Source organism: Taudactylus pleione, unplaced genomic scaffold (genome assembly GCF_031769625.1).
Source record: "Taudactylus pleione unplaced genomic scaffold, aTauple2 ptg000092l, whole genome shotgun sequence".
NCBI classification, from domain to species: domain Eukaryota; kingdom Metazoa; phylum Chordata; class Amphibia; order Anura; family Myobatrachidae; genus Taudactylus; species Taudactylus pleione.
Genome location: NW_028284494.1, coordinates 16,864,077 through 16,885,565, shown reverse-complemented (window position 1 = coordinate 16,885,565; position 21,489 = coordinate 16,864,077). Strand labels below are relative to the sequence as shown.

The 21,489-nt window shown below is 47.6% G+C and overlaps 1 protein-coding gene across 1 annotated transcript in view; it reads right to left on the bottom strand.

Annotated features, from left to right (window-relative positions):
* The window catches only part of CUNH5orf34 (chromosome unknown C5orf34 homolog), a 41,122-nt gene extending 20,079 nt beyond the window's left edge, over positions 1-21,043 (bottom strand). The window contains exons 1-6 of the mRNA XM_088469498.1: positions 20,773-21,043; positions 17,849-17,938; positions 15,582-16,141; positions 9,694-9,789; positions 8,342-8,465; positions 172-263 (exon numbers count right to left, since the gene is read on the bottom strand). Of these exons, the coding sequence (XP_088325624.1) occupies positions 172-263; positions 8,342-8,465; positions 9,694-9,789; positions 15,582-16,141; positions 17,849-17,938; positions 20,773-20,964 (1,154 nt within the window). The 5' untranslated portion in view covers positions 20,965-21,043. The remainder of the gene's footprint in view (positions 1-171; positions 264-8,341; positions 8,466-9,693; positions 9,790-15,581; positions 16,142-17,848; positions 17,939-20,772) is intronic.
* Positions 21,044-21,489: the final 446 nt, after the last annotated feature.

Here is a 21,489-nt window from a genome sequence, read left to right as displayed (position 1 = left end):
ACATATTACAATAATAACCAGAAACATGCTAATGGGAGGCCAAGTCCTCGTCATGGCTCAGAAATGTGACAAACTATCAATAATGATAAGGGGCAGTGGGCACACTGGGGCTCTTGTTCTTTAGAAGGTGTGATAGATCTGACCAGTAAGGAGTAAGATACTCGCACTGACCTTCTAGCCTGGGATATGATGGAACGTACGGAATACAATGCTCTCGGCTTGTCAGGAGGGAGATCTCTCACAGTATAGAGCCGATCTTCCGCCTAAAATAGGAACAACTCTTATACACACACATCGCTGTATAGATCAAGTTTTTTTTTTTGCATTGCATTAGAAATTCTGCATTGATAGTCTCATTACACAACACAAGTTCATAACAGGGGGAGGACTATTTCAGAGGACTACTGATGTGTAATGCTGACACCGTAGTCAGAAAATTTTGATTCTTTTATGTACTCACAGTAAAATCCTTTCCTTGTCATCCATCTGCGGGACACTGCTAAGCTTACGCTGGGTTATGTGGGCTGGGACACAGGAGTAGGCACTAGAGCAGGCCTGGCCAACCTGTGGCTCTCCAGCTGTTGTGAAACTACAAGTCCCAGCATGCCTTGCAACAGTTTTAGCGTTCCCTAATAGCAAAACTGTAGCAGGACATGCTGGGGACTTGTAGTTTCACAACAGCTGGAGAGCCACAGGTTAGCCAGGTCTGCACTAGAGAGTTCATCTTAACCCCTCCTGCTTCCCTGAAGCTTTTATTCTCTGACAAAGTAGCTTGGAGGAGCTAAGGGCCTGATTCAGCAAGGATGGCTACAGCAATCGCAATAGTAATTACGCACGCAGGGTCACTGCGAAGATATGCTAATGACTGCAATCTCAATGTCATACGCAGTCTAACATAACGATGCCCCCCTTACCTTACACACATCCATAATACTAAGCAAGACTGCAAAACCATCGGTAACAGCGAGTACAATCACATTCTCACACACAAGGTCTGATCTTACTCAGAAATTGCTAAACTCATTGCACCCAGTGGAAACCCAAGCTGCGTATGGCATCACAATGGATAATTTATGCACGCCCCTGTAACGGCATTTAAACGCACTGGCACAGCTGCACTTCGCCTCCCCCCCCCCCCCAAACAGTACTTTCTGTCAATCACACTGTCAAAACTGGATTATTGGCTGAGACAAGATCAGTTTAAAATTGAAGCGTGCGCGACGCCATCTTGCAAATGGCAGCTAGGCTCCATTTTAGAAACAAGAATCTGCAAGACGCCATTTTGCGACCAGCGTCACTTTAACTTACAACTCAGGAGCTAAGAACAGATGGCAATGTTTTTGATAATCTACCAAGGGCAACTGGAAGAACAAGCTTCCTGAGTAAAAGTAAATAGAATAGACAATGAGTGTTTTTACATATAAATTGGGAATCCCTGTATGCAGACAAAGTATAGTTGTGGCAATTGTAATATAATCCAGGCATTGATCTACACAATTGGATTTGTATGAATCCTAAACAGGTTTTAGCCTCACACCCAGACAGGATGGCCCCAACTTCACAGTTGCATTTCACACAAGAGTCTGGGAGAACAAAAGAGTTTTTTCCTTTGAACACAGGAAAGGTGGGGGCCTGCTGACAGAGGGCATGTGGAACTATCTGGCTCAGCATGTCACACTGCTAAGATGTTCACTTAGTGAGAGTTAAAGTGCACCCATCTTCATGCACACATTAATACGTCTTCATATCAAACCCCGAATACTCACACATTAAATATTCACGCATAAGGTTTAATAAGCTTTAAAGTATATGATTTAAGTTGGTTCAGTTAGTTTAAATGCTGAGAAATAAAGATATTTGATAACTAAGGTTTTATACATGCGAAACAAGTCGTGTTTGGTTTTGTACTGATGCGTACTCTTTTTACAGTATTCCGGTGTTATCGGTGGGGAGGTCGCATCATGCATTCTCGAGTTATGGATCGCAGAGGCTATAAGCAACAAAACGTATATTTCATGAACAACTGTTAGGATGTTACAGGGGGCGGGAAGGGAAAGACACCCAGCTGTTAAAGGCAGGGAGAGTCTATTTGAACCAGCCTGTTAAATGCTTTGTAACAGATGCTTCTCCCCTGGGAACCAATGACATCAGCAGCAAACTTCTCTATTGTCCTGTCTATTCTGGGCGGGGGGGGGGGGGGGTATAAATATGTGTGCTCCAACACTGGGTCTTTAGTCTTCTTGCTGAATGCTGACTGAGGGGTTTCTTGCTGATGCCTAACATCTGGTACCGGAAGCGCTGCGTATGTATACTGTACTTGGGTCTGTATAATTCCTTTTGCGCCTAAATTGTGTCTGGATCAATTGCGTGTAACTGTCTGAACTTTTACTTGAATAACACTTGTGCTTTGGAACCACAGATTCCAGGTCTGTCTTTATTTACTGTATGACTGCGTACGCAAATTAGCGTCATCCTTAGAGGTTTATAGGAAGGATTTTAGAAGGTACAGGCAGGGGTATATAGAGGTTATTTTTAATATTAACAACACTGCAATGGGTCTTCCTAGTCACTGCGATGCATACGCAGAATACATCAGCCGATTGCGTGTGTAATCGCAATAGCAATCCTTGCTGCATCAGGACCAAAGTCACACCACTCTGACAACCATAAAACAGCAAGAGACTAGAAAGGGAGGGATTGTAGTGTCCCCCAGGCGGATGACAAAAATGATTTTACGGTGACCACATAAAAAAATCCAATTTCTTCATCATCCAATCTTGGGGACACTGCTAAACTGATGCTGGGATTTCCTAAAGCAAGCCAAACGCAGGGCCCTTGCCCGGCAAGGCCGCACGCAACACACAGCGGCCGAAACCAACCTCGGCATAAGGAAAAGTATGGAAACGGTAAAACTTGGTGAACGTATGCACAGAAGACCAGGTTGCCGACCTGTACAACTGTTTCCCCAAAGCACTATGGTGAACTACCCAAGAGACCCCGAATGCTCTCGTCGAAAGGGGCCAGAGTGAGGTAGACACCGGCATAGGAGGAGGTAGCAGAAAGGAGAAGAAAACATCTTTATTTTGAGCTACCATTTCTAACGCTTGTTGTCTCTAAGTTGGTGTCAGGGAAGACTCCATGGGAACTTAATCGCTCCCAGCGTTAGTGTTGGGTTTCCTCCACCCACAGCTCTTGACTGTGCTCCGTAGACTGGCAACTTCTTGTTGAGGAGAGTGGCCATTAGGTCTATAAATCGGGCATACCCCAATGGTCTGGTATGGCCTGAAAAACTTCCTGATGGAGTTCCCACTCCCCCAAGTGCCTGAGTCTGCCTCCCAGTTCTCCATCCCGGGAAGGTGAATGGCCGATATTGCAGGTACCCTGGCCTTTGCCCAAACAAAGTTCTAAGTCACCTCCAACATAGCCTGCCGACTCAGAGTGCCTCCCTGGTGATTGATATAAGTCTCTGTGGTGGCATTGTCTGATTGAATGCGAACCGGTTTCTTGTGCAGGACATCCTGAGATTGTAGAAGAGCAAGTCTGACTGCTCCTAATTCCAGAATGTTGATTGGGAGCAGTGCCTCGGACCTGGAGCAACGGCCCTGAAGCTGAAAGCCGAGAGTCACCACTCCCCAACCAATCAAGACAGTATCTGTGGTGACCAGGGTCCAATCCCAAATCCAGAAGGGACTGCTCTTGGATAAATTCTGAGATTGTAGCCACCACTGGAGAGATGTAGTGTCTGAGGCGACAAACTGAAAAACTGTTTGTCCAACCTTAAGATTCAATAGAAAGAAAAAAGGAAAAAGGACCCCAAAAAGGCACAGAATAATTAAATAAATTGATTAGCAGCTATGATAATATGATGTTCTAAACATAAGGATAGATAGCCACAAAGATGATACACAGCGCTTACTAGAATATAAAAATGTATAATATATAGAAATTACAAAGACCCTATCGGTCACTTTAATTAAATATTGCATAAAATCAATATGGTGAAGAAAAAGCCAGTGTATACATATAATACAGACCACATCAACACACTTCCTGTTTATAATGCCAAATATTAGGGGAAGAAAATAGCACAGAAATGTCACTTGGATGGTTAAGACATATATATAGTCCAGAACAAGGACACTAGATGGAATCGTGCCACACCAAACTAGTGTATATTCAAAAGTCCAGGGTATAGTTACCAGATCCTATTGTCGATAGGAGGATGTTCCTATTTACATATGTTTTAAAAAAAAGCTGTTAGCTGATACAGCGAAACGCGTTAGAGGACCACCAAGGAGACTATTGAACTGTCTCCATTCTGCCAAGTGTTTATACACACACAACGACCGGATTGAACGATTTGGATCCATCTTCCTGGAATATTTTTTTATGCCTGGGGATATTTTTCATCTTATTTCCTTACTTCAAAGACCGGGACTTCCCAAACAGACCCTGCCGTATACTTTGGAGGACTCCAAGTGCAGCGTACTATTGTATGTAAATAGGAACATCCTCCTATCGACAATAGGATCTGGTAACTATACCCTGGACTTTTGAATATACACTAGTTTGGTGTGGCACGATTCCATCTAGTGTCCTTGTTCTGAACTATATATATATGTCTTAACCATCCAAGTGACATTTCTGTGCCATTTTCTTCCCCTAATATTTGGCATTATAAACAGGAAGTGTGTTGATGTGGTCTGTATTATATGTATACACTGGCTTTTTCTTCACCATATTGATTTTATGCAATATTTTATTAAAGTGACCTATAGGGTCTTTGTAATTTTATATTAATTGTGACAGTGTTTGTGTCATATTCATCAAAAAAGCGCCACCTCTTCCTGGTTCACTGTTTGTTTTATATTGGGCCTGACTAGCCCTCTTTTCAGTGGCAGCTAGGAATAACCACTCATTACAGCGCCTGTATCCAATTTTTTGGTATTCCCTTTGCACATAATATATAGAGACTGAAATGAAAGTCTATAACAATTATAATAATATAAAACAATTAAGCAATTAAAATGCAGGAATCAGAAAATGTATAAGAATATGCAGTCATGCAACATATACAGTTAAAAATCAGGAGCAGATACGATGTTGAATCAGTGCAAAGGAATATAAGTGCAAGCTGGAGTCCAACATAAATGCCCTGCTGGAACAGAGGTCTCCTAAGATGCTTGTAATTAGCTGAAATATATGATGATTCACACTGGTAGCTCCGTGTTCCTCTATATATTATAAATTTTATATTATATTAAGCGCTGTGTATCATCTTTGTGGCTATCTATCCTTCAGATCCAATAGGCCAGAATTTGGTAGAGGACGAGCATGGAACCTGGCAAAAGGAACTGCCTCAGACGTCGTAACCATATTTCCCAGGCGTTTCATTCCCCTGATGATCGAAACTTGTGGTAGCTGACTTACAGCCATGACCAGAGACTGGAGGGCCTGAACCTTCTCATGAAAAGACTAAACTACTTGCGGGTTCGAAGAGGAGACCTACAAAGACCATCTGCTGAGATGGTAAGAGATTGGACTTTGGATAGTTGAGTAACCACCATTAGAATTCAAATGTTTTGATGACAAATGTTGAATCAGTGTCGACTCAGATTGGCCAAATAGTGTATGATGGTAATACCCTTTTTCCTGAGTAAGGCTACCATGTGGCCATTATCTTTTGCAAACACTCTGGGAGCATGGAAAAATAGAATAGAAGAGCTCGGAACTGGAAGTGACATTCTCTCATTGTAAAACTAAGTAACTGTTGATGACCCTGCCAAATTGGGACATGAAGACAGGCACCTTTGACGTCCAAGAAGCCAAAAATTCCCCCTCTAACATGGAGCCGACAAGAGAGCGTAGGACTCCATCTTGAAGTGGCTACTTCTAAGTGAAGACTGAGCGGTTAGAATCATTTGTTTTTTTCACCAGGAAGAGGTGAGAGTAGAAGCCTTTGCCCCTCTGATCTACAGGAACGGGAACAATAACTCCCAACTCTAACAGTGAAAGCTCAGCTGTCATGATGGCCTCAGGCCGTACCGGGTCTTGAGATAGAATAGTAGAAAAGAAACGTCTTGGACTGGGACCCACCAGATCCAGAATGTAAACCCTGTCCAGAATGCCCTGGGCCCAACGATACGGCCCTGACAGGGCCCAGACAACCTAACAAATTAGAGTAAGGGGGGCCCTACCACCGGAAGGAAGGAGAGAGCCCCTAAACCAGGGATGGGGAACCTCAGGCCCGGGGGTCGTATAAGGCCCCCGGAAACATTTGGTCTGGCCCTCTGAGCTTTTTTCTGCCAGCCTCATTTGGCTTACAGGGTGCCTAGAATGGCACCCTGCATCTATGCAGTAGTGCCACCTGGAACATCCTTAGGGCACTTTAGACGGTCACACCACTGCTCTTTCAGCTCCCAGGAGCATCCTCAGGATGCTCCGGGCATTGCTGTAATCACTGGCAATTGTGGCCTCGCCCCTGTGTAACATCACACGGAGGGGGCGTGGTCAGCACCAGGCCCGCGAATAATGTTATATATATCAAAATGGCCCTCAGCAGGAAAAAGGTTCCCCACCCTGCCCTAAACAGTCAGGTGGCTTGCTTGTCAGCAGGCTTTCTACCTGGATGTCGAGTGGTGGTGAAACCTCTGCTCGATAGGAGCTACAACGAAAAGAGGTGGACTGACCACTGAATGCTTTAAATCTACCACCCAGCGCCATGTGAAAAGGACGGAAACGAGGTGACTTACATTTTGGAGATAAGACCGGCAAATACGGGCTTTTTCCCACGTTGCTTGAGAAATTATTTTACCGAGTTCCGGATCAAACAGCGTGTTCCGCTCAAACGGAACAGCTTCCAGAGTGCGTTTGGACTCCGGATCTGCCTGCCAAGATCGGAGCCAGAGCGTACTTCTAGCTGAGACTGCCAGAGCTAAAATCTTTGATAACAGTGAGGCTACATCCAGAGCCACATCGCCCATATACACTGAGGCATCTCGGTTTTGATCTACCAAGGCTAGGAAGCTTGGCAGAATCAGTATCAGATTGCATGACTGAAGTCAACTGCCCAGTCCAAGCTTCCAGAATTACCCAAGCAACTGCCAATGCTGGATGTAAAGAAGCTCCTGTGAAACAAAAAAGAAATTTGAGCACTGCTTCATTTTTTCTCTCAGACTGATTCTTTAAAGGACGCAGCCTGCGTAGTAGGAAGAACCGTAGTTTTTGAAAGCCTGTTGATAGGCATATCTACTCAGGGTGGCACCTCCCACTTTGTAGTGTCCTCATCTAAGAACGGATAAGCCGACTTAAACCACCTTGGTACCTGGAACCGGTTGTAAGGCTTTAATCAGGCTTCGGTCAATGTATCCGTGAAATGAGAAAATGGTGGAAAAGTGACCACCAGGTTCTTTTTACGCTTAAATAGAGAATACGAGGCACCTGTCTCGGAACACTCTGCCTCTTGAATGTTTAAAGTCTGCCTGACTGAAGCAATCGAATCCTGAACTAGCTAGGGAATCCTCCTCCTAACCAGTCTGATCTTCCTAAAAGTTCTCCTTCCTCCTGGTAAGAATCAATCAGATTCTCCAGGGAAAATAATTTGTTGGGATCCAGAAAGCTTCCTAGACATTCCAGATGAAGCTGCAAACTGTCCATGGAGGATGACACTCCAGAAAGTCATCTTTCAATATTACGGACCTTCTCTTGTCTCAGATCTCGCTGAGCCCCTGGAAGAGGGGAATCACTAATCTCAGATAGGCGATTCATTCTTCTAGTCAGATCAGCAATAACCTCTGCCATAGATTTAGCCCATTTCCGAAACAATCGACTCCCGCGTCGTGCCCCCGGACGGCTCGCCATGCATGCCAGGTTCACAAAGCGTGCAAAGGGCCCCTGCATCATATTTAGAACAGGAATAAAACAGTGCGGAGGAAGAGCAGTTTAGACGTTGAACCTCTCTTCCTTTCCAGCCATGCTGTTAAGACAGGTATAAACAACCCGAATGGAATCCAATATAAATAAATATACCTATATGCATGACTTTCAAGATTGGCAGATCTGCATTTGAAATCTGTAATGTATGGGTGCAGATTGCTAGGTTGGGAAATCCTAAAATTGGGCAACAAATCTCCAAATCGTTCAATTGTGGTTTTCCGATTGCTGATGTATGGGGGCCCAAAGTTCACTGAAAAAGTGCAGGAGTATTCTCACAAACAAAAACACTTGAAATGAAAATTCTGAACACCCGCTTCCTCCACGTACACCTGCACCTGTTTCTGGGCAGGAGACTGTATTACTTTTTAATAGTAAACAGCACAATAGTTTAGTAACCATGCGTTACCCGTTTTGTGTCTCCTGTAAGGAAGTAGTGTTTGAAATATTTTCCCATGCATTCGCCCTCTGAAAGAATAATGCACCCATCTCCTGGGTGTATCTCCACCAAATTGGCGCCGTCCAAAAAGAATCTGAGAAACATAAAAATATATTAAGTGTGCAGAGGAAGGGTAGAGATGATACAAATATATTAAACATTTGTAATATCTAAGTTGGGTCCAAATATATACAGGTTGAGTCTCCCATATCTAAAATGCTTGGGACCAGGGGTATTTTGGATATCGGAATATTCCGTATTTTGGAATAATTGCATACCATTATGAAATATCTTGGGAAAGAGACCCAAATATACACACACAATGCATTTATGTGTTATATACACCTTATACACACAACCTGCAGGTCATTTTATTCCCATGTTTTCAATAATTTTGTGGCTCAAACAAAGTTTGTGTACTGTACATACATGAAATTAATTTAAGTTTCATATACACCTTATACACAAAGCCTGATGGTCATTTTAGACAATATTTTTAATATTTCTGTGCCTTAAATAAAGTTTGTGTACATTGAACCATCAAAAAACAAAGGTTTCACTATCGCAGTCATACTAAAAATATTCCGTATTTCAGAATATTCCGTATTTTGGAATATTTGGATATGGGAGACTCAACCTGTAATTAAAACTGTTCTAAACACCAATCTGAACTCACATCTAGTATCCCGAAGGTGGAAACTGCTACAGTCAAACAGCCGGAGTGATGATCCATCTTTACCACCGCATAGGGGAGTGTTCAGCAAATAATGTCCAAATAAGACTTAAGCTGTGTACACACTAGACGATATGTTGGCGGATCGGGCCGACATATCGTCCATGTCGGCAAGTGTGTATGTACTATGACTGACTCTGTGCGCTCCCGTGGGGTCATTCATTGCATCAACAGATTGAGCCTACATGCTGCTCAATCTGTCAGTTTGATGAATGACCCCATGGTTGTGGAGGAGGCTGGTGATCGACACGTCGTGCAGTCGTTCACCAGATCATGCAGTGTGAAACGTTGCACGATAGGTCTTTCATCGCAACGTGCCTAGGCCGGGTACACGCATCGTCTAGTGTGTACCCGGCATTAGTCTGTGCTCATGCATCTATAAAGCAGAGGTGGTGGGTGTCCCACATGCTAGGCCTTGTGTAGTTCAAGCACAGAATGACTGTAGCAGCCAAGGGTCATATTTGTATTGAAGTGGGAGTGCGACTCACTCAGACACTATCAGTTGATGGCTACACAGTGCACAATCAGGCGTGCTCAATCCATTGCCAAAAATAATTAACCGAACATTATAATTAATTTTAGGACTTACCTGTAAAGGATGCCATTGCACATCACTACCTTCAGGGGTAATGGATGCACTGTGGACTCATTGTCTTTTTCCAAAGAGACGTTCCAAAAATTAGATCTGAAAGATAAATGGGAGAAAAAAAAAACAAAGAATAACAAGACACAATACATGGACTCACAGGCAAATACAAGAAAGCAATAATATTTTATTAGAAACCAATATAAAAGTATTATCATCATTATAATCACACACAGAGGTAACAGTAGATGTAATCAGTCATAAAATTGGAACAACACGAGCAAATAAGTGACAGATTAGGTAGGATGCGTACAGGGTGACTGATGAGAGGCTCAACATAGCCAGGCAGGCGCTGGACGGTGAGTCACGAGGAGTAAAAGGCAGTTCAGCACTGGATGAGCCTACACCCAGTGAAAGGCGAACACACAGAGTCAGAGTTGCTGAAGGGGACAAGCAGCACTGGAAGCAAGGATAGTGCATGGATGAACAGGAGGGTGGAGGACCCTGCCCGACATGGTAAGGGATGGGTGACCTGGGGAGAAGAGAAGGGCAGGGGATAAAAGAAGAATGAATATTCAGGAGGGGTGGTAGGCTTTGGAGAAAAGGTATGTTTTGAGTAAATATGTGAAAATGGTGAGACTGGCAGAAAGTCTCACTAGGAGTGTGGGTTCCAGAGGATTAGGCAGATCAGGAGAAGATGAGAGGAGGTGACCAGGGTGGACTAGAGCCAGCAGACAGAGGAAGAGCAGAAAAGACTGACACAGGCTCGGACTGGGCCGTCGGGGATTCGGTGAAGCCACACCACTGATTTGTAGCCATGCCCTCTATCACGGGAGGGCGTTGCCTGTGGTGCCATCCTCTAGAGCAGGCTGCAGTGCAGCTGCTTGTCGGGCCGTTATCAAGGCTGTGAATGACCCGGCCAGCAGCTACATGCAGAGGAACGGGGCACACTGCAGTCAGCACTGCACTATTGGGTAATAAATCCCAGTATTCTCTGCAGAGGGGTCAGATGAGTATGTGCTGAGCTCTGATTGGAGGAGACCATCACATGCTATTCTGACCCTTGGAGTTTAGCAGCAGCGCAGCCTCATGGGAGTGACACATTGTGAGGCTGTGACTGCTGCTCTGCTGGCTGCCTGAGGATGCTGCTGGTGAGTACACTGTGTGGGCACTACAGGTGGCATAATGTGAGGGGCACCACAGTGTGGCATGTTCGTACATGTGTAGTGGTCTCATTTACCCACAGCTGACCAGCATTGCAAGAGTTACTGGGTGGCTCAGCACTACCTCCCTGACTCCTCCATACTCACCACTACCTATCTGCACTACCCTGACTCTTCCATACTCACCACTACCTATCTGCACTACCCTGACTCTTCCATACTCACCACTACCTATCTGCACTACCCTGACTCCTCCATACTCACCACTACCTATCTGCACTACCCTGACTCCTCCATACTCACCACTACCTATCTGCACTACCCTGACTCTTTCATACTCACCACTACCTATCTGCACTACCTCCCTGACTCTTCCATACTCACCACTACCTATCTGCACTACCCTGACTCCTCCATACTCACCACTACCTATCTGCACTACCCTGACTCCTCCATACTCACCACTACCTATCTGCACTACCCTGACTCCTCCATACTCACCACTACCTATCAGCACTACCTCCCTGACTCCTCCATACTCACCACTACCTATCAGCACTACCTCCCTGACTCCTCCATACTCACCACTACCTATCAGCACTACCTCCCTGACTCCTCCATACTCACCACTACCTATCAGCACTACCTCCCTGACTCCTCCATACTCACCACTACCTATCAGCACTACCTCCCTGACTCCTCCATACTCACCACTACCTATCAGCACTACCTCCCTGACTCCTCCATACTCACCACTACCTATCAGCACTACCTCCCTGACTCCTCCATACTCACCACTACCTATCAGCACTACCTCCCTGACTCCTCCATACTCACCACTACCTATCAGCACTACCTCCCTGACTCCTCCATACTCACCACTACCTATCAGCACTACCTCCCTGACTCCTCCATACTCACCACTACCTATCAGCACTACCTCCCTGACTCCTCCATACTCACCACTACCTATCTGCACTACCTCCCTGACTCCTCCATACTCACCACTACCTATCTGCACTACCTCCCTGACTCCTCCATACTCACCACTACCTATCTGCACTACCTCCCTGACTCCTCCATACTCACCACTACCTATCTGCACTACCTCCCTGACTCCTCCATACTCACCACTACCTATCTGCACTACCTCCCTGATTCTTCCATACTCACCACTACCTATCTGCACTACCCTGACTCCTCCATACTCACCACTACCTATCTGCACTACCCTGACTCCTCCATACTCACCACTACCTATCAGCACTACCTCCCTGACTCCTCCATACTCACCACTACCTATCAGCACTACCTCCCTGACTCCTCCATACTCACCACTACCTATCAGCACTACCTCCCTGACTCCTCCATACTCACCACTACCTATCAGCACTACCTCCCTGACTCCTCCATACTCACCACTACCTATCAGCACTACCTCCCTGACTCCTCCATACTCACCACTACCTATCTGCACTACCCTGACTCCTCCATACTCACCACTACCTATCTGCACTACCTCCCTGACTCCTCCATACTCACCACTACCTATCTGCACTACCTCCCTGACTCCTCCATACTCACCACTACCTATCTGCACTACCTCCCTGACTCTTCCATACTCACCACTACCTATCTGCACTACCCTGACTCTTCCATACTCACCACTACCTATCTGCACTACCCTGACTCCTCCATACTCACCACTACCTATCTGCACTACCCTGACTCTTCCATACTCACCACTACCTATCTGCACTACCCTGACTCCTCCATACTCACCACTACCTATCTGCACTACCTCCCTGACTCCTCCATACTCACCACTACCTATCTGCACTACCTCCCTGACTCCTCCATACTCACCACTACCTATCTGCACTACCCTGACACCTCCATACTCACCACTACCTATCTGCACTACCCTGACTCTTCCATACTCACCACTACCTATCTGCACTACCCTGACTCCTCCATACTCACCACTACCTATCTGCACTACCCTGACTCTTCCATACTCACCACTACCTATCTGCACTACCCTGACTCCTTACCAAACACTATTTCTTTGCACTGGAAGACTCAAATATCTGTTGCTGCAAATTTGTCAGTATGTTGTGGATAACATCTGTAATCATGGAAACCACCTGCAGACTGCTTCTAAGGTTACAGATATTGCTATGGACTGTCCAATATTAACATGTATCCCATAATGGCAGCAACAGACATGTTAGAGTCTTCAAGTGCTGATTTCTGGTACAAGTTCTATTCAGTGTCCCATATCCAAATTCATAAATTTTTTGAATGTTCTAAAATCCAGCAGTCTCAGCACTGCCCAGAGCCTTATCACCTGTGCTGTGCATATTACAGTATGTTGCCTCCCCTGTATTACCGAGCTAGGAAATCTCTGCTAAGTCCAATATGCATCAGGGGGGGATTGAGAAACCTGGAGCACAGGACAGTTCCCGCATGCCAGGCCCCACGCTCCCCCAGTGGCTTGCAACAGTCCCAGGCTGCCCCCCTTGCAGCGCCGATTCACAGGTCCAGCGATAGGCGCATGTACGGGGCCCGCGGAGCCCTGTCACTGGCCTCTCCCTTGCGGCGCAGTTCGCGTAACATCATGAAGTCATGCCGTGTCGGTTAGAAGCAGAGAGGAGCCACAGTAATAAGCAGAATAAGAGTAGTGTAGGCTGGAGCCGGAGGGATGCAGAAGACTGGAGCAACACTGGGGGGTTGGAGAGAGAAGTAGATAGAGAAGGCGGCTGGAGAGAGAAGTGTGCTGGGAATGGAGTGATCCGGGCTAGGGTGAGGATGGAGAGGTACAGTAGGGTGAGGCTGGAGGGACACAAGGGGGTGGCAGATACACGGGGGAATGAAGCTGAAGAGAATTGGGGGAAGTGATTTAAGATTATCCACGACTGGCAGGATTAGAAGGAAAAGGATCGGGGACAGTAATCTTCATTAAGGCACCAATTCTAAAGAAACCATTTACTGATACAAATGGTACTAAATCAGCAAATACGGTTTAATAATATAAAATGGTTTGATCAAGGAAGTTCATTGTGCTCTGCCCCAACACTTCTGTTACTATGTTTTAGCTGGTTGAACCTCTGTTATATGATGAGGACTTTGTTTACATTCCTAGACAAACAGACGTCTTCCGTACCAAGTAATCTCCTACATAAATAGGGATTACCTACTGAAGTCATCATCCGCCAAGGGATGATCGATTTATTCAGGGGTTCCCCTTTGCAGAGAAACCACCATATACTGTAGGTAAGGAAGACTCTTAAACTGGCCTGTACATGCAGAGGACCCTGGGCCCGGGAAGGGGGCCCTAGAAAAATGGGTGTACAGGGCCCCATGATTTCTGTTGCCGGCTCGGACAATTCATTATTGCAGCTATCGGCTCCGATTGGTCAGCATTCAGAGTTTCTGCAGATGAACAGACGCTCATTTTATAGTACGAGTGAAATAGCCAAGGGGGGAGGGGGGAATCTACTGTGCATGCCCAGCAGCTCCTCCGATGGGCCTTTGCGGAGTCACTCCTCACAGCTCCAGCAGTAACACAGGAGGTATGGGTCTGTTGGCACTGCTGCTTAATAAACAGCAGTCTCTTCCTCCCCAGCAGTTAGAGATACTACAATATGAGGTTCCTGGGCATAAATGTGCCTGCTGGGTTAAGCCGGGTACACACTAGACGATCCGTGGATCAAGCCACCATATCGGGCACATCGTCTAGTGTGTACCCACTATGTGCGCTCCTATGGGCCGTTTATCGGTGAACGATATACTGTGCGGTCATTCAGTGTATAAAATGCACCCTGCCCTTTTAGCGGCACACAGACAAAACAGCCTGCCCTGCGCTGTCCTCACTCAGGGGTCACAGTGTCCTGCGGGTGTGAAAAACTGCTGTTACCGATCGCCGCCATGTGAACAGATGCCGTGCACATGCGTACGCCATCTATTCAGTGAGAGTAGACCTTGGGGAAAGCCCAGCACCTCCGTAAGTGCTGGGCATGCCCCCAAGTGTGACGAAATGGAGGAGTGGCACGAGGACTCGCCCCCTACCCGGTCGACCATGCCCCTTTTCGGAGGAGTGCGTGCAGAGGATACCCGCAGAGGATACCCTACCCGCGCCTCAGCGCCCTACCTCCAGGCTGGCGGGATCACTATATCTTATAGAGCACAATCCACCTTATACACAGGGCTGCAGAATCTGTGCCCACTGGAAGCTACAAAATGATAATAAAAATATATAATAATCAGTGTCCTCTCCTTCACAGCATCTTAATGATCAGTTCAATTACATTACGTCGTATAATTTCCCTTTGTCAGAAGATCGCAAACCAGTCTTTCCCGTAATAATGACTTTATTAGGCATGACCATTTTTTATTTTTTTTGCAATGTGAACATTTGTTAGCGTTCCAGTTGGCTTTAGAAAGTGCTTTGTACTCTGATTATTATACTGTAATTTCCCATTGCATTATTTTACTGGAAATCTCAGAATAACACAACTTTCATTCTAATGCCGAGTACACACCACACTAGAAGATATGTCCCTTCCTCTTCTCAAGGTATCTACGTGCAGTGCACGGCCGGGGCAGAATTAGCTATAACTTTCGCTGCTCCCTCTCTGTGAGGAAATGTAATCAGAGCAGGGGGCAGACTGAGGTGACCTGACATATACAAAACAGGAAGCACACAAAGTGTGATCTGACAATTACCTGTGCATGTGCGTAGCAGGACAGCTGAGAGGCAGAGTTCTTGGTAAAACATAAACATGTTCAAGATGTTCTGAAAAATCTGGATCAGCTGTAGTTTCACAGGTGCCTGCAGGTTCCTCTGGTTGTGCGGACTGTCTGTGGCAAAGGAGAGCTAATCCCATGGGATACTGAAGAGCCTCAGGGCAGCAGGATACAGAGAAGCGCTGTACCAGCCATGTATACTGGAAGGCGTGTTTGGTCACACTCAACTGGGAGTCTCCTTGGAAGACACAAGAAGAATATTTTGACCGGTTAATGTCTCTCGCGGTTTTATTTCCTGCTGTCTTGGGATGGCAGCTAGTTAGAGATTTGCCTTGGGATGCAGAGTCTGGTGCGGGAGTCGTACAGCTGAGCTGGCATAAAAACTCCACCGTGAATTCTTTCTGTAGAGAGGTCATGTATAAATGGGCATGTCCATCCAAGGAGGAAACCTTTATACGGCCGTCCTCCAGACGGGTCACACACCCTGTGTCATCCTCCAGCGCGGGCCATGTGACCTCCGAGATCTCAGTCAATAAGCGCTAAGAAAATACCAAAAGAAAAAAAACAAAAAAAAAAAAACAGTGTGGAATAAAAACACAGTAAATTTTTTTAAAATGCTCCACTTCTACACTACTATGTTCATTGCTTGTATCAGAATTTTATTTATTTTTTTTAATTCTGCCTCACTTTGCTGCTGTAATTAATCCCTGACACAGGATCTGCCTTTAACACAAGAGTGCTGCTGTCGTGGAGGTAAAGCACTCCTGAGCAGAGTCATGCGACATGGAAATAGAACGAGACTATAAAGGCTCCAATTAAGTTAAACGCAAGCTGCCATTGCAACAGCTTAGAAATGCTGGCAACTGCAGCTGAACCCGCTCCCTTCGCAGCTCAATCTTGACCCGGCTTGTGGGTTTTTGTACGCAGTCCTGTAATCCATGAGTCCAGTGGTACCATAATTGTAGCATATAGCCGTACTTACTGGTGGCTGCGACTAAGTTGTGCCTAATTGAATTGACCCGTTAGGGGGGAACCCAATTAGCTGCGGAGTAAACTGCACGGTTAATAACCCGCGCCGGGCGATTCAATTAGCGGGGTTTAACCCATGTGTTACGTCCCAGATGTGGATTTTTCCTCGCAGTTTCAAGAGCAGCGAGCAAACAGGAGGACAAAAGTCAGTTTAACGCAAGGTGAAAACCCATCGATTCCGCACTTTACACGGAATCAATGGGTTAGTGCACGTTATCCCCTGATTTACTGTGTGGAGAAAAGGCTAATGAATTGAACAGCTTTTCCCCATGCAGCACGATCATTTAGCTGCATGGCATATAGGACCTCATTCAGAGGCGGATGGAGGATGCAAGCGGTCGCTCAGAAACTGGGCGGCCACTTGCATCCTGACCGCCCGCCTCTGTTGCGGTCGTTAGGCTGTGGGTTTACACCCACAGCTCTAACGACCGCTCGGGTGATGGTCGCGATGGTCAGAGACCATCGCGACCATCGGGGCTTACGACGAGACCCTAGGGTAGGGTCTCCCTTGTCGTAAGCCCCGGAGAGCTTTCGGCTCTGTCTGAGCCGGAAGCTCTCCACTGACATCACTAGTGATGTCAGTGGGGCCTCCCCCAAATGGTAGGCGTTCCCATGGGTACGCCTCCGTTTGGGCTGCCACCCCCCTTCCAAACAGGGCGAGCTGTCAATCAACATTGACAGCTCGCCCCCTTTGAATCGAGACCCGCTACGACCGGCGCTGTCGGTCGTAGCGGGTCTCACACATGCGCACGATGGCGACGTCGTGCGCATGCTCTGTGGGGAGCCATCAACCCGGTCCGAGCGCATCGGCGCTAACGACCGGGTCTGAATGACCCCCATAGTGTGGCTATTTGAAACCCCCTTAGAATCTGATTAGGATACCTGTTAATTATATGGACTCCATTTTACTTGTCAGCACATTTCCCCTCCCTGTGTTTCTCCCCCACTCCTTCACCTAAACTTAAAACATACACCTGACAACCAAATTCTCCTGGAGTGTTGGGTGGGTGGAGTCAAATGGTGCCCGTATAATTAACATGGACCCTTACGAATATGGAAAACTACTCAAGTTAAAGACATCCTGTGGCAGGCCTAACTATTAATGGCCCAACTTATTATATATCCATGTGACACTATAATACTTTATATTTCATTTTGATTGCTGTAAATGCAGATCATATGGATTTTTTTTTCTATAATTTAAGCCAACTACATACAATTCTTTTCTCTGATGGTACGAGACTTGAAGGTAGAAATGGGCGGCTGGCAAATGTATTGCGGAAGTTTAGTGCCTGAAGAACCTGGCCCTAAAAATAAAATAAATAATAATTATAAAGAAATAGAATAAAACATTTGTTATAACGCAGCATTATTTCAGAATTCCAAGATACTGAGACAAGATGGTGCCTGTAGTGAGAGGCTAAAGAACAAAGGGCCTGAATCAGCAGCGATCGCAATTGCACGTTTTCCCACAATGCAGCTGCGAAAATATGCTAATGTCTGCCACAGCTCAGCCAGCATAAAGACGCCCACTGCTGCTTTCTCACATCCATCCGACCTCACACTTATGCGTAAACATCGGTACCATCAACGCAAATCGGCCTATTATGCAGCATTTACAGCAGGTCTGACCAGCCGCAGACACCGCAAGTCTCGCGGCACGCAGTGAGTACTCAAGCTGTGTATGCAATCGCAGTGGCTAATTTATGCACGCCCATGAAACAGCATTTAAACGGACAGGAACACCTGCATTTTTCTGAACACTCCCTCGTCACCACCCCTATACACTGATAGCCTGTCACTCACTTTGCAATGGATTTCTCTGTGCGTGTGCGATCGCAGAGCATGCAGTGTGGCTTATACACATGCGCAATGGCTAACAATCGCACAATCTGCGTACGCAGTTGCGCTCGCTGCTGAATCAGGCCCATAGTTGGAAGCAGAAAATGACAAAAGAGGGGGGAGAAGAAATAAAAGAGAAGATGAGAGAAAGGCAAAGGGGAAAGGAAGAGATGTGTACGAGGAAGGGTAATAAAGAGAGAGATAACACAAGGAAAAAAGGTAGACACATATCAAGCAAAAGGGAGAGCAATGGTGAGGGGGTAAAGGGGACAGACCCAGAGCTAGTGACCCAGCGAGTGTCCAAAATACTAGTGTATTTTACTGACAGGACACAGATGTTACTTATTTATTTTATTTATTAACAGTTTCTTATACAGCGCAGCATATTCCGTTGCGCTTTACAATTACAAAAAGTGACATTTGGTATGGTCATAAGGGTCCTCACCCATCATATAGACAGTTCAGCACAGGAAATTGCAATAGCAGAGCATGTTATACCAGGGGGGGGGGGGGGGGAGAAGTAGGGAGTCACATTATACCAGGGGGGAGAAGGAGGGAGTCACATTATACCGGGGGGGGGGGGGGAGAAGTAGGGAGTCACGTTACACCAGGGGGGGGGGGAGAAGTAGGGAGTCACGTTACACCAGGGGGGGGGGGGGAGAAGTAGGGAGTCACGTTACACCAGGGGGGGGGGGGGAGAAGTAGGGAGTCACGTTACACCAGGGGGGGGGGGGAAATAGGGAGTCACGTTATACCGGGGGGGGAGAAGGAGGGAGTCACGTTATACCGGGGGGGGAGAAGGAGGGAGTCACGTTATACCGGGGGGGGAGAAGGAGGGAGTCACGTTACACCGGGGGGGGGGGGAAGGAGGGAGTCACGTTATACCGGGGGGGGGGAGAAGGAGGGAGTCACGTTATACCGGGGGGGGGGAAGGAGGGAGTCACGTTATACCGGGGGGGGGAAGGAGGGAGTCACGTTATACCGGGGGGGGGAAGGAGGGAGTCACGTTATACCGGGGGGGAGAAGGAGGGAGTCACGTTATACCGGGGGGGAGAAGGAGGGAGTCACGTTATACCGGGGGGGAGAAGGAGGGAGTCACGTTATACCGGGGGGGAGAAGGAGGGAGTCACGTTATACCGGGGGGGAGAAGGAGGGAGTCACGTTATACCGGGGGGGAGAAGGAGGGAGTCACGTTATACCGGGGGGGGGGTAATGAAGGAGGGTGTCACGTTATACCGGGGGGGGTAATGAAGGAGGGTGTCACGTTATACCGGGGGGGGGTAATGAAGGAGGGTGTCACGTTATACCGGGGGGGGTAATGAAGGAGGGTGTCACGTTATACCGGGGGGGGGTAATGAAGGAGGGTGTCACGTTATACCGGGGGGGGGGTAATGAAGGAGGGTGTCACGTTATACCGGGGGGGGGGTAATGAAGGAGGGTGTCACGTTATACCGGGGGGGGTAATGAAGGAGGGAGTCACGTTATACCGGGGGGGGGAAGAAGGAGGGAGTCACGTTATACCGGGGGGGAAGAAGGGGGGGGGGTCACGTTATACCGGGGGAGAAGAAGGGGGGGGTCACGTTATACCGGGGGGTAATGAAGGAGGGAGTCACGTTATACCGGGGGGGGGAAGAAGGAGGGAGTCACGTTATACCGGGGGGGAAGAAGGGGGGGGGTCACGTTATACCGGGGGAGAAGAAGGGGGGGGTCACGTTATACCGGGGGGGAAGAAGGAGGGGGTCACGTTATACCGGGGGGCAGAAGGAGGAGGGGGTCACGTTATACCGGGGGGGCAGAAGGAGGAGGGGGTCACGTTATACCGGGGGGGCAGAAGGAGGAGGGGGTCACGTTACACCGGGGGGGGGGGAAGGAGGAGGAGGGGGGTCACGTTACACCAGGGGGGGAAGGAGGAGGAGGGGGGTCACGTTACACCAGGGGGGAAGGAGGAGGAGGGGGTCACGTTACACCAGGGGGGAAAGAGGAGGGGGTCACGTTACACCGGGGGGGAAGAAGGAGGAGGGGGGGAAGAAGGAGGGGGTCACGTTACACCGGGTGGGGGGGGGAGAAGGAGGGAGTCACGTTACACCGGGGGGAGGAAGGAGGGGGTCACGTTACACTGGGGGAGGAGGGGGTCATGTTATACCGGGGAGGGGGGGGTTGTAGGAGGGTCACGTTATACGAGGGGGGGAGAAGGGGGGAGTCACGTTATACAAGGGGGAGTCACGTTATACAGGGGGAAGGAGGAGCATCACACTATATAGTGGGAAGGGGATCATGATGTCTAAAGGGCTAAGCTCACCCAGCAACTGCTGGTCACGAACTCCGTCCTGTGGCGGCCTCTCTCTGGCCCCTGCACCGGGTGACCGCCAGCCCGGGGCCTCTCATACATGAACTCCGCTCCGCACGGAGAAAGGCAGAGCCTCCCTCCACCCAGGTACTGCGCCTCCACCGAGTCATCTGCGTACAGGTACAGAGCACAGCAGGACGCCATCCCCGATACCGACTGACAGTGACAGCGGCGCTGGGGTTGCGACTCAGATTCTCCGCCGTTCAAACGGCCCGGTTGGCACTAAGCCCCGCCCAACAATTCCATGATTGGACGTAGCGAGAACAGTCAGTCGTTATGAGAACTTCTAATTGGATAAGCCACAAGGTTGTCAGGGTGACCGATGTGACGCTCTCTAGGTTACGCAGCTCTGCCAGTCACGTCCTGTCACTGAGTAGCGTCACTACGCCGCAGTGCTGATCCCAGTGCCCACTGCGCATGCGCAGCTGCCGCAGCCAGTCCAGCTAGAGAGATCAAAAGGCCAATGTGGAGCTTTCATAGTTTAGATTAGAACTACAAGTCTAAGCATGCTCTGCCAGCCACATAGATGTACTACGTGCTGTTCAGTTATATTCACTCATTACTCGTCCTTCATATAATGGACACATTTATCACTCCTTCCACAGACTAAGCCTTTAACCAAAATATAATCACACCTCAAATGAAACATTATTATTGTTTACTTATAAG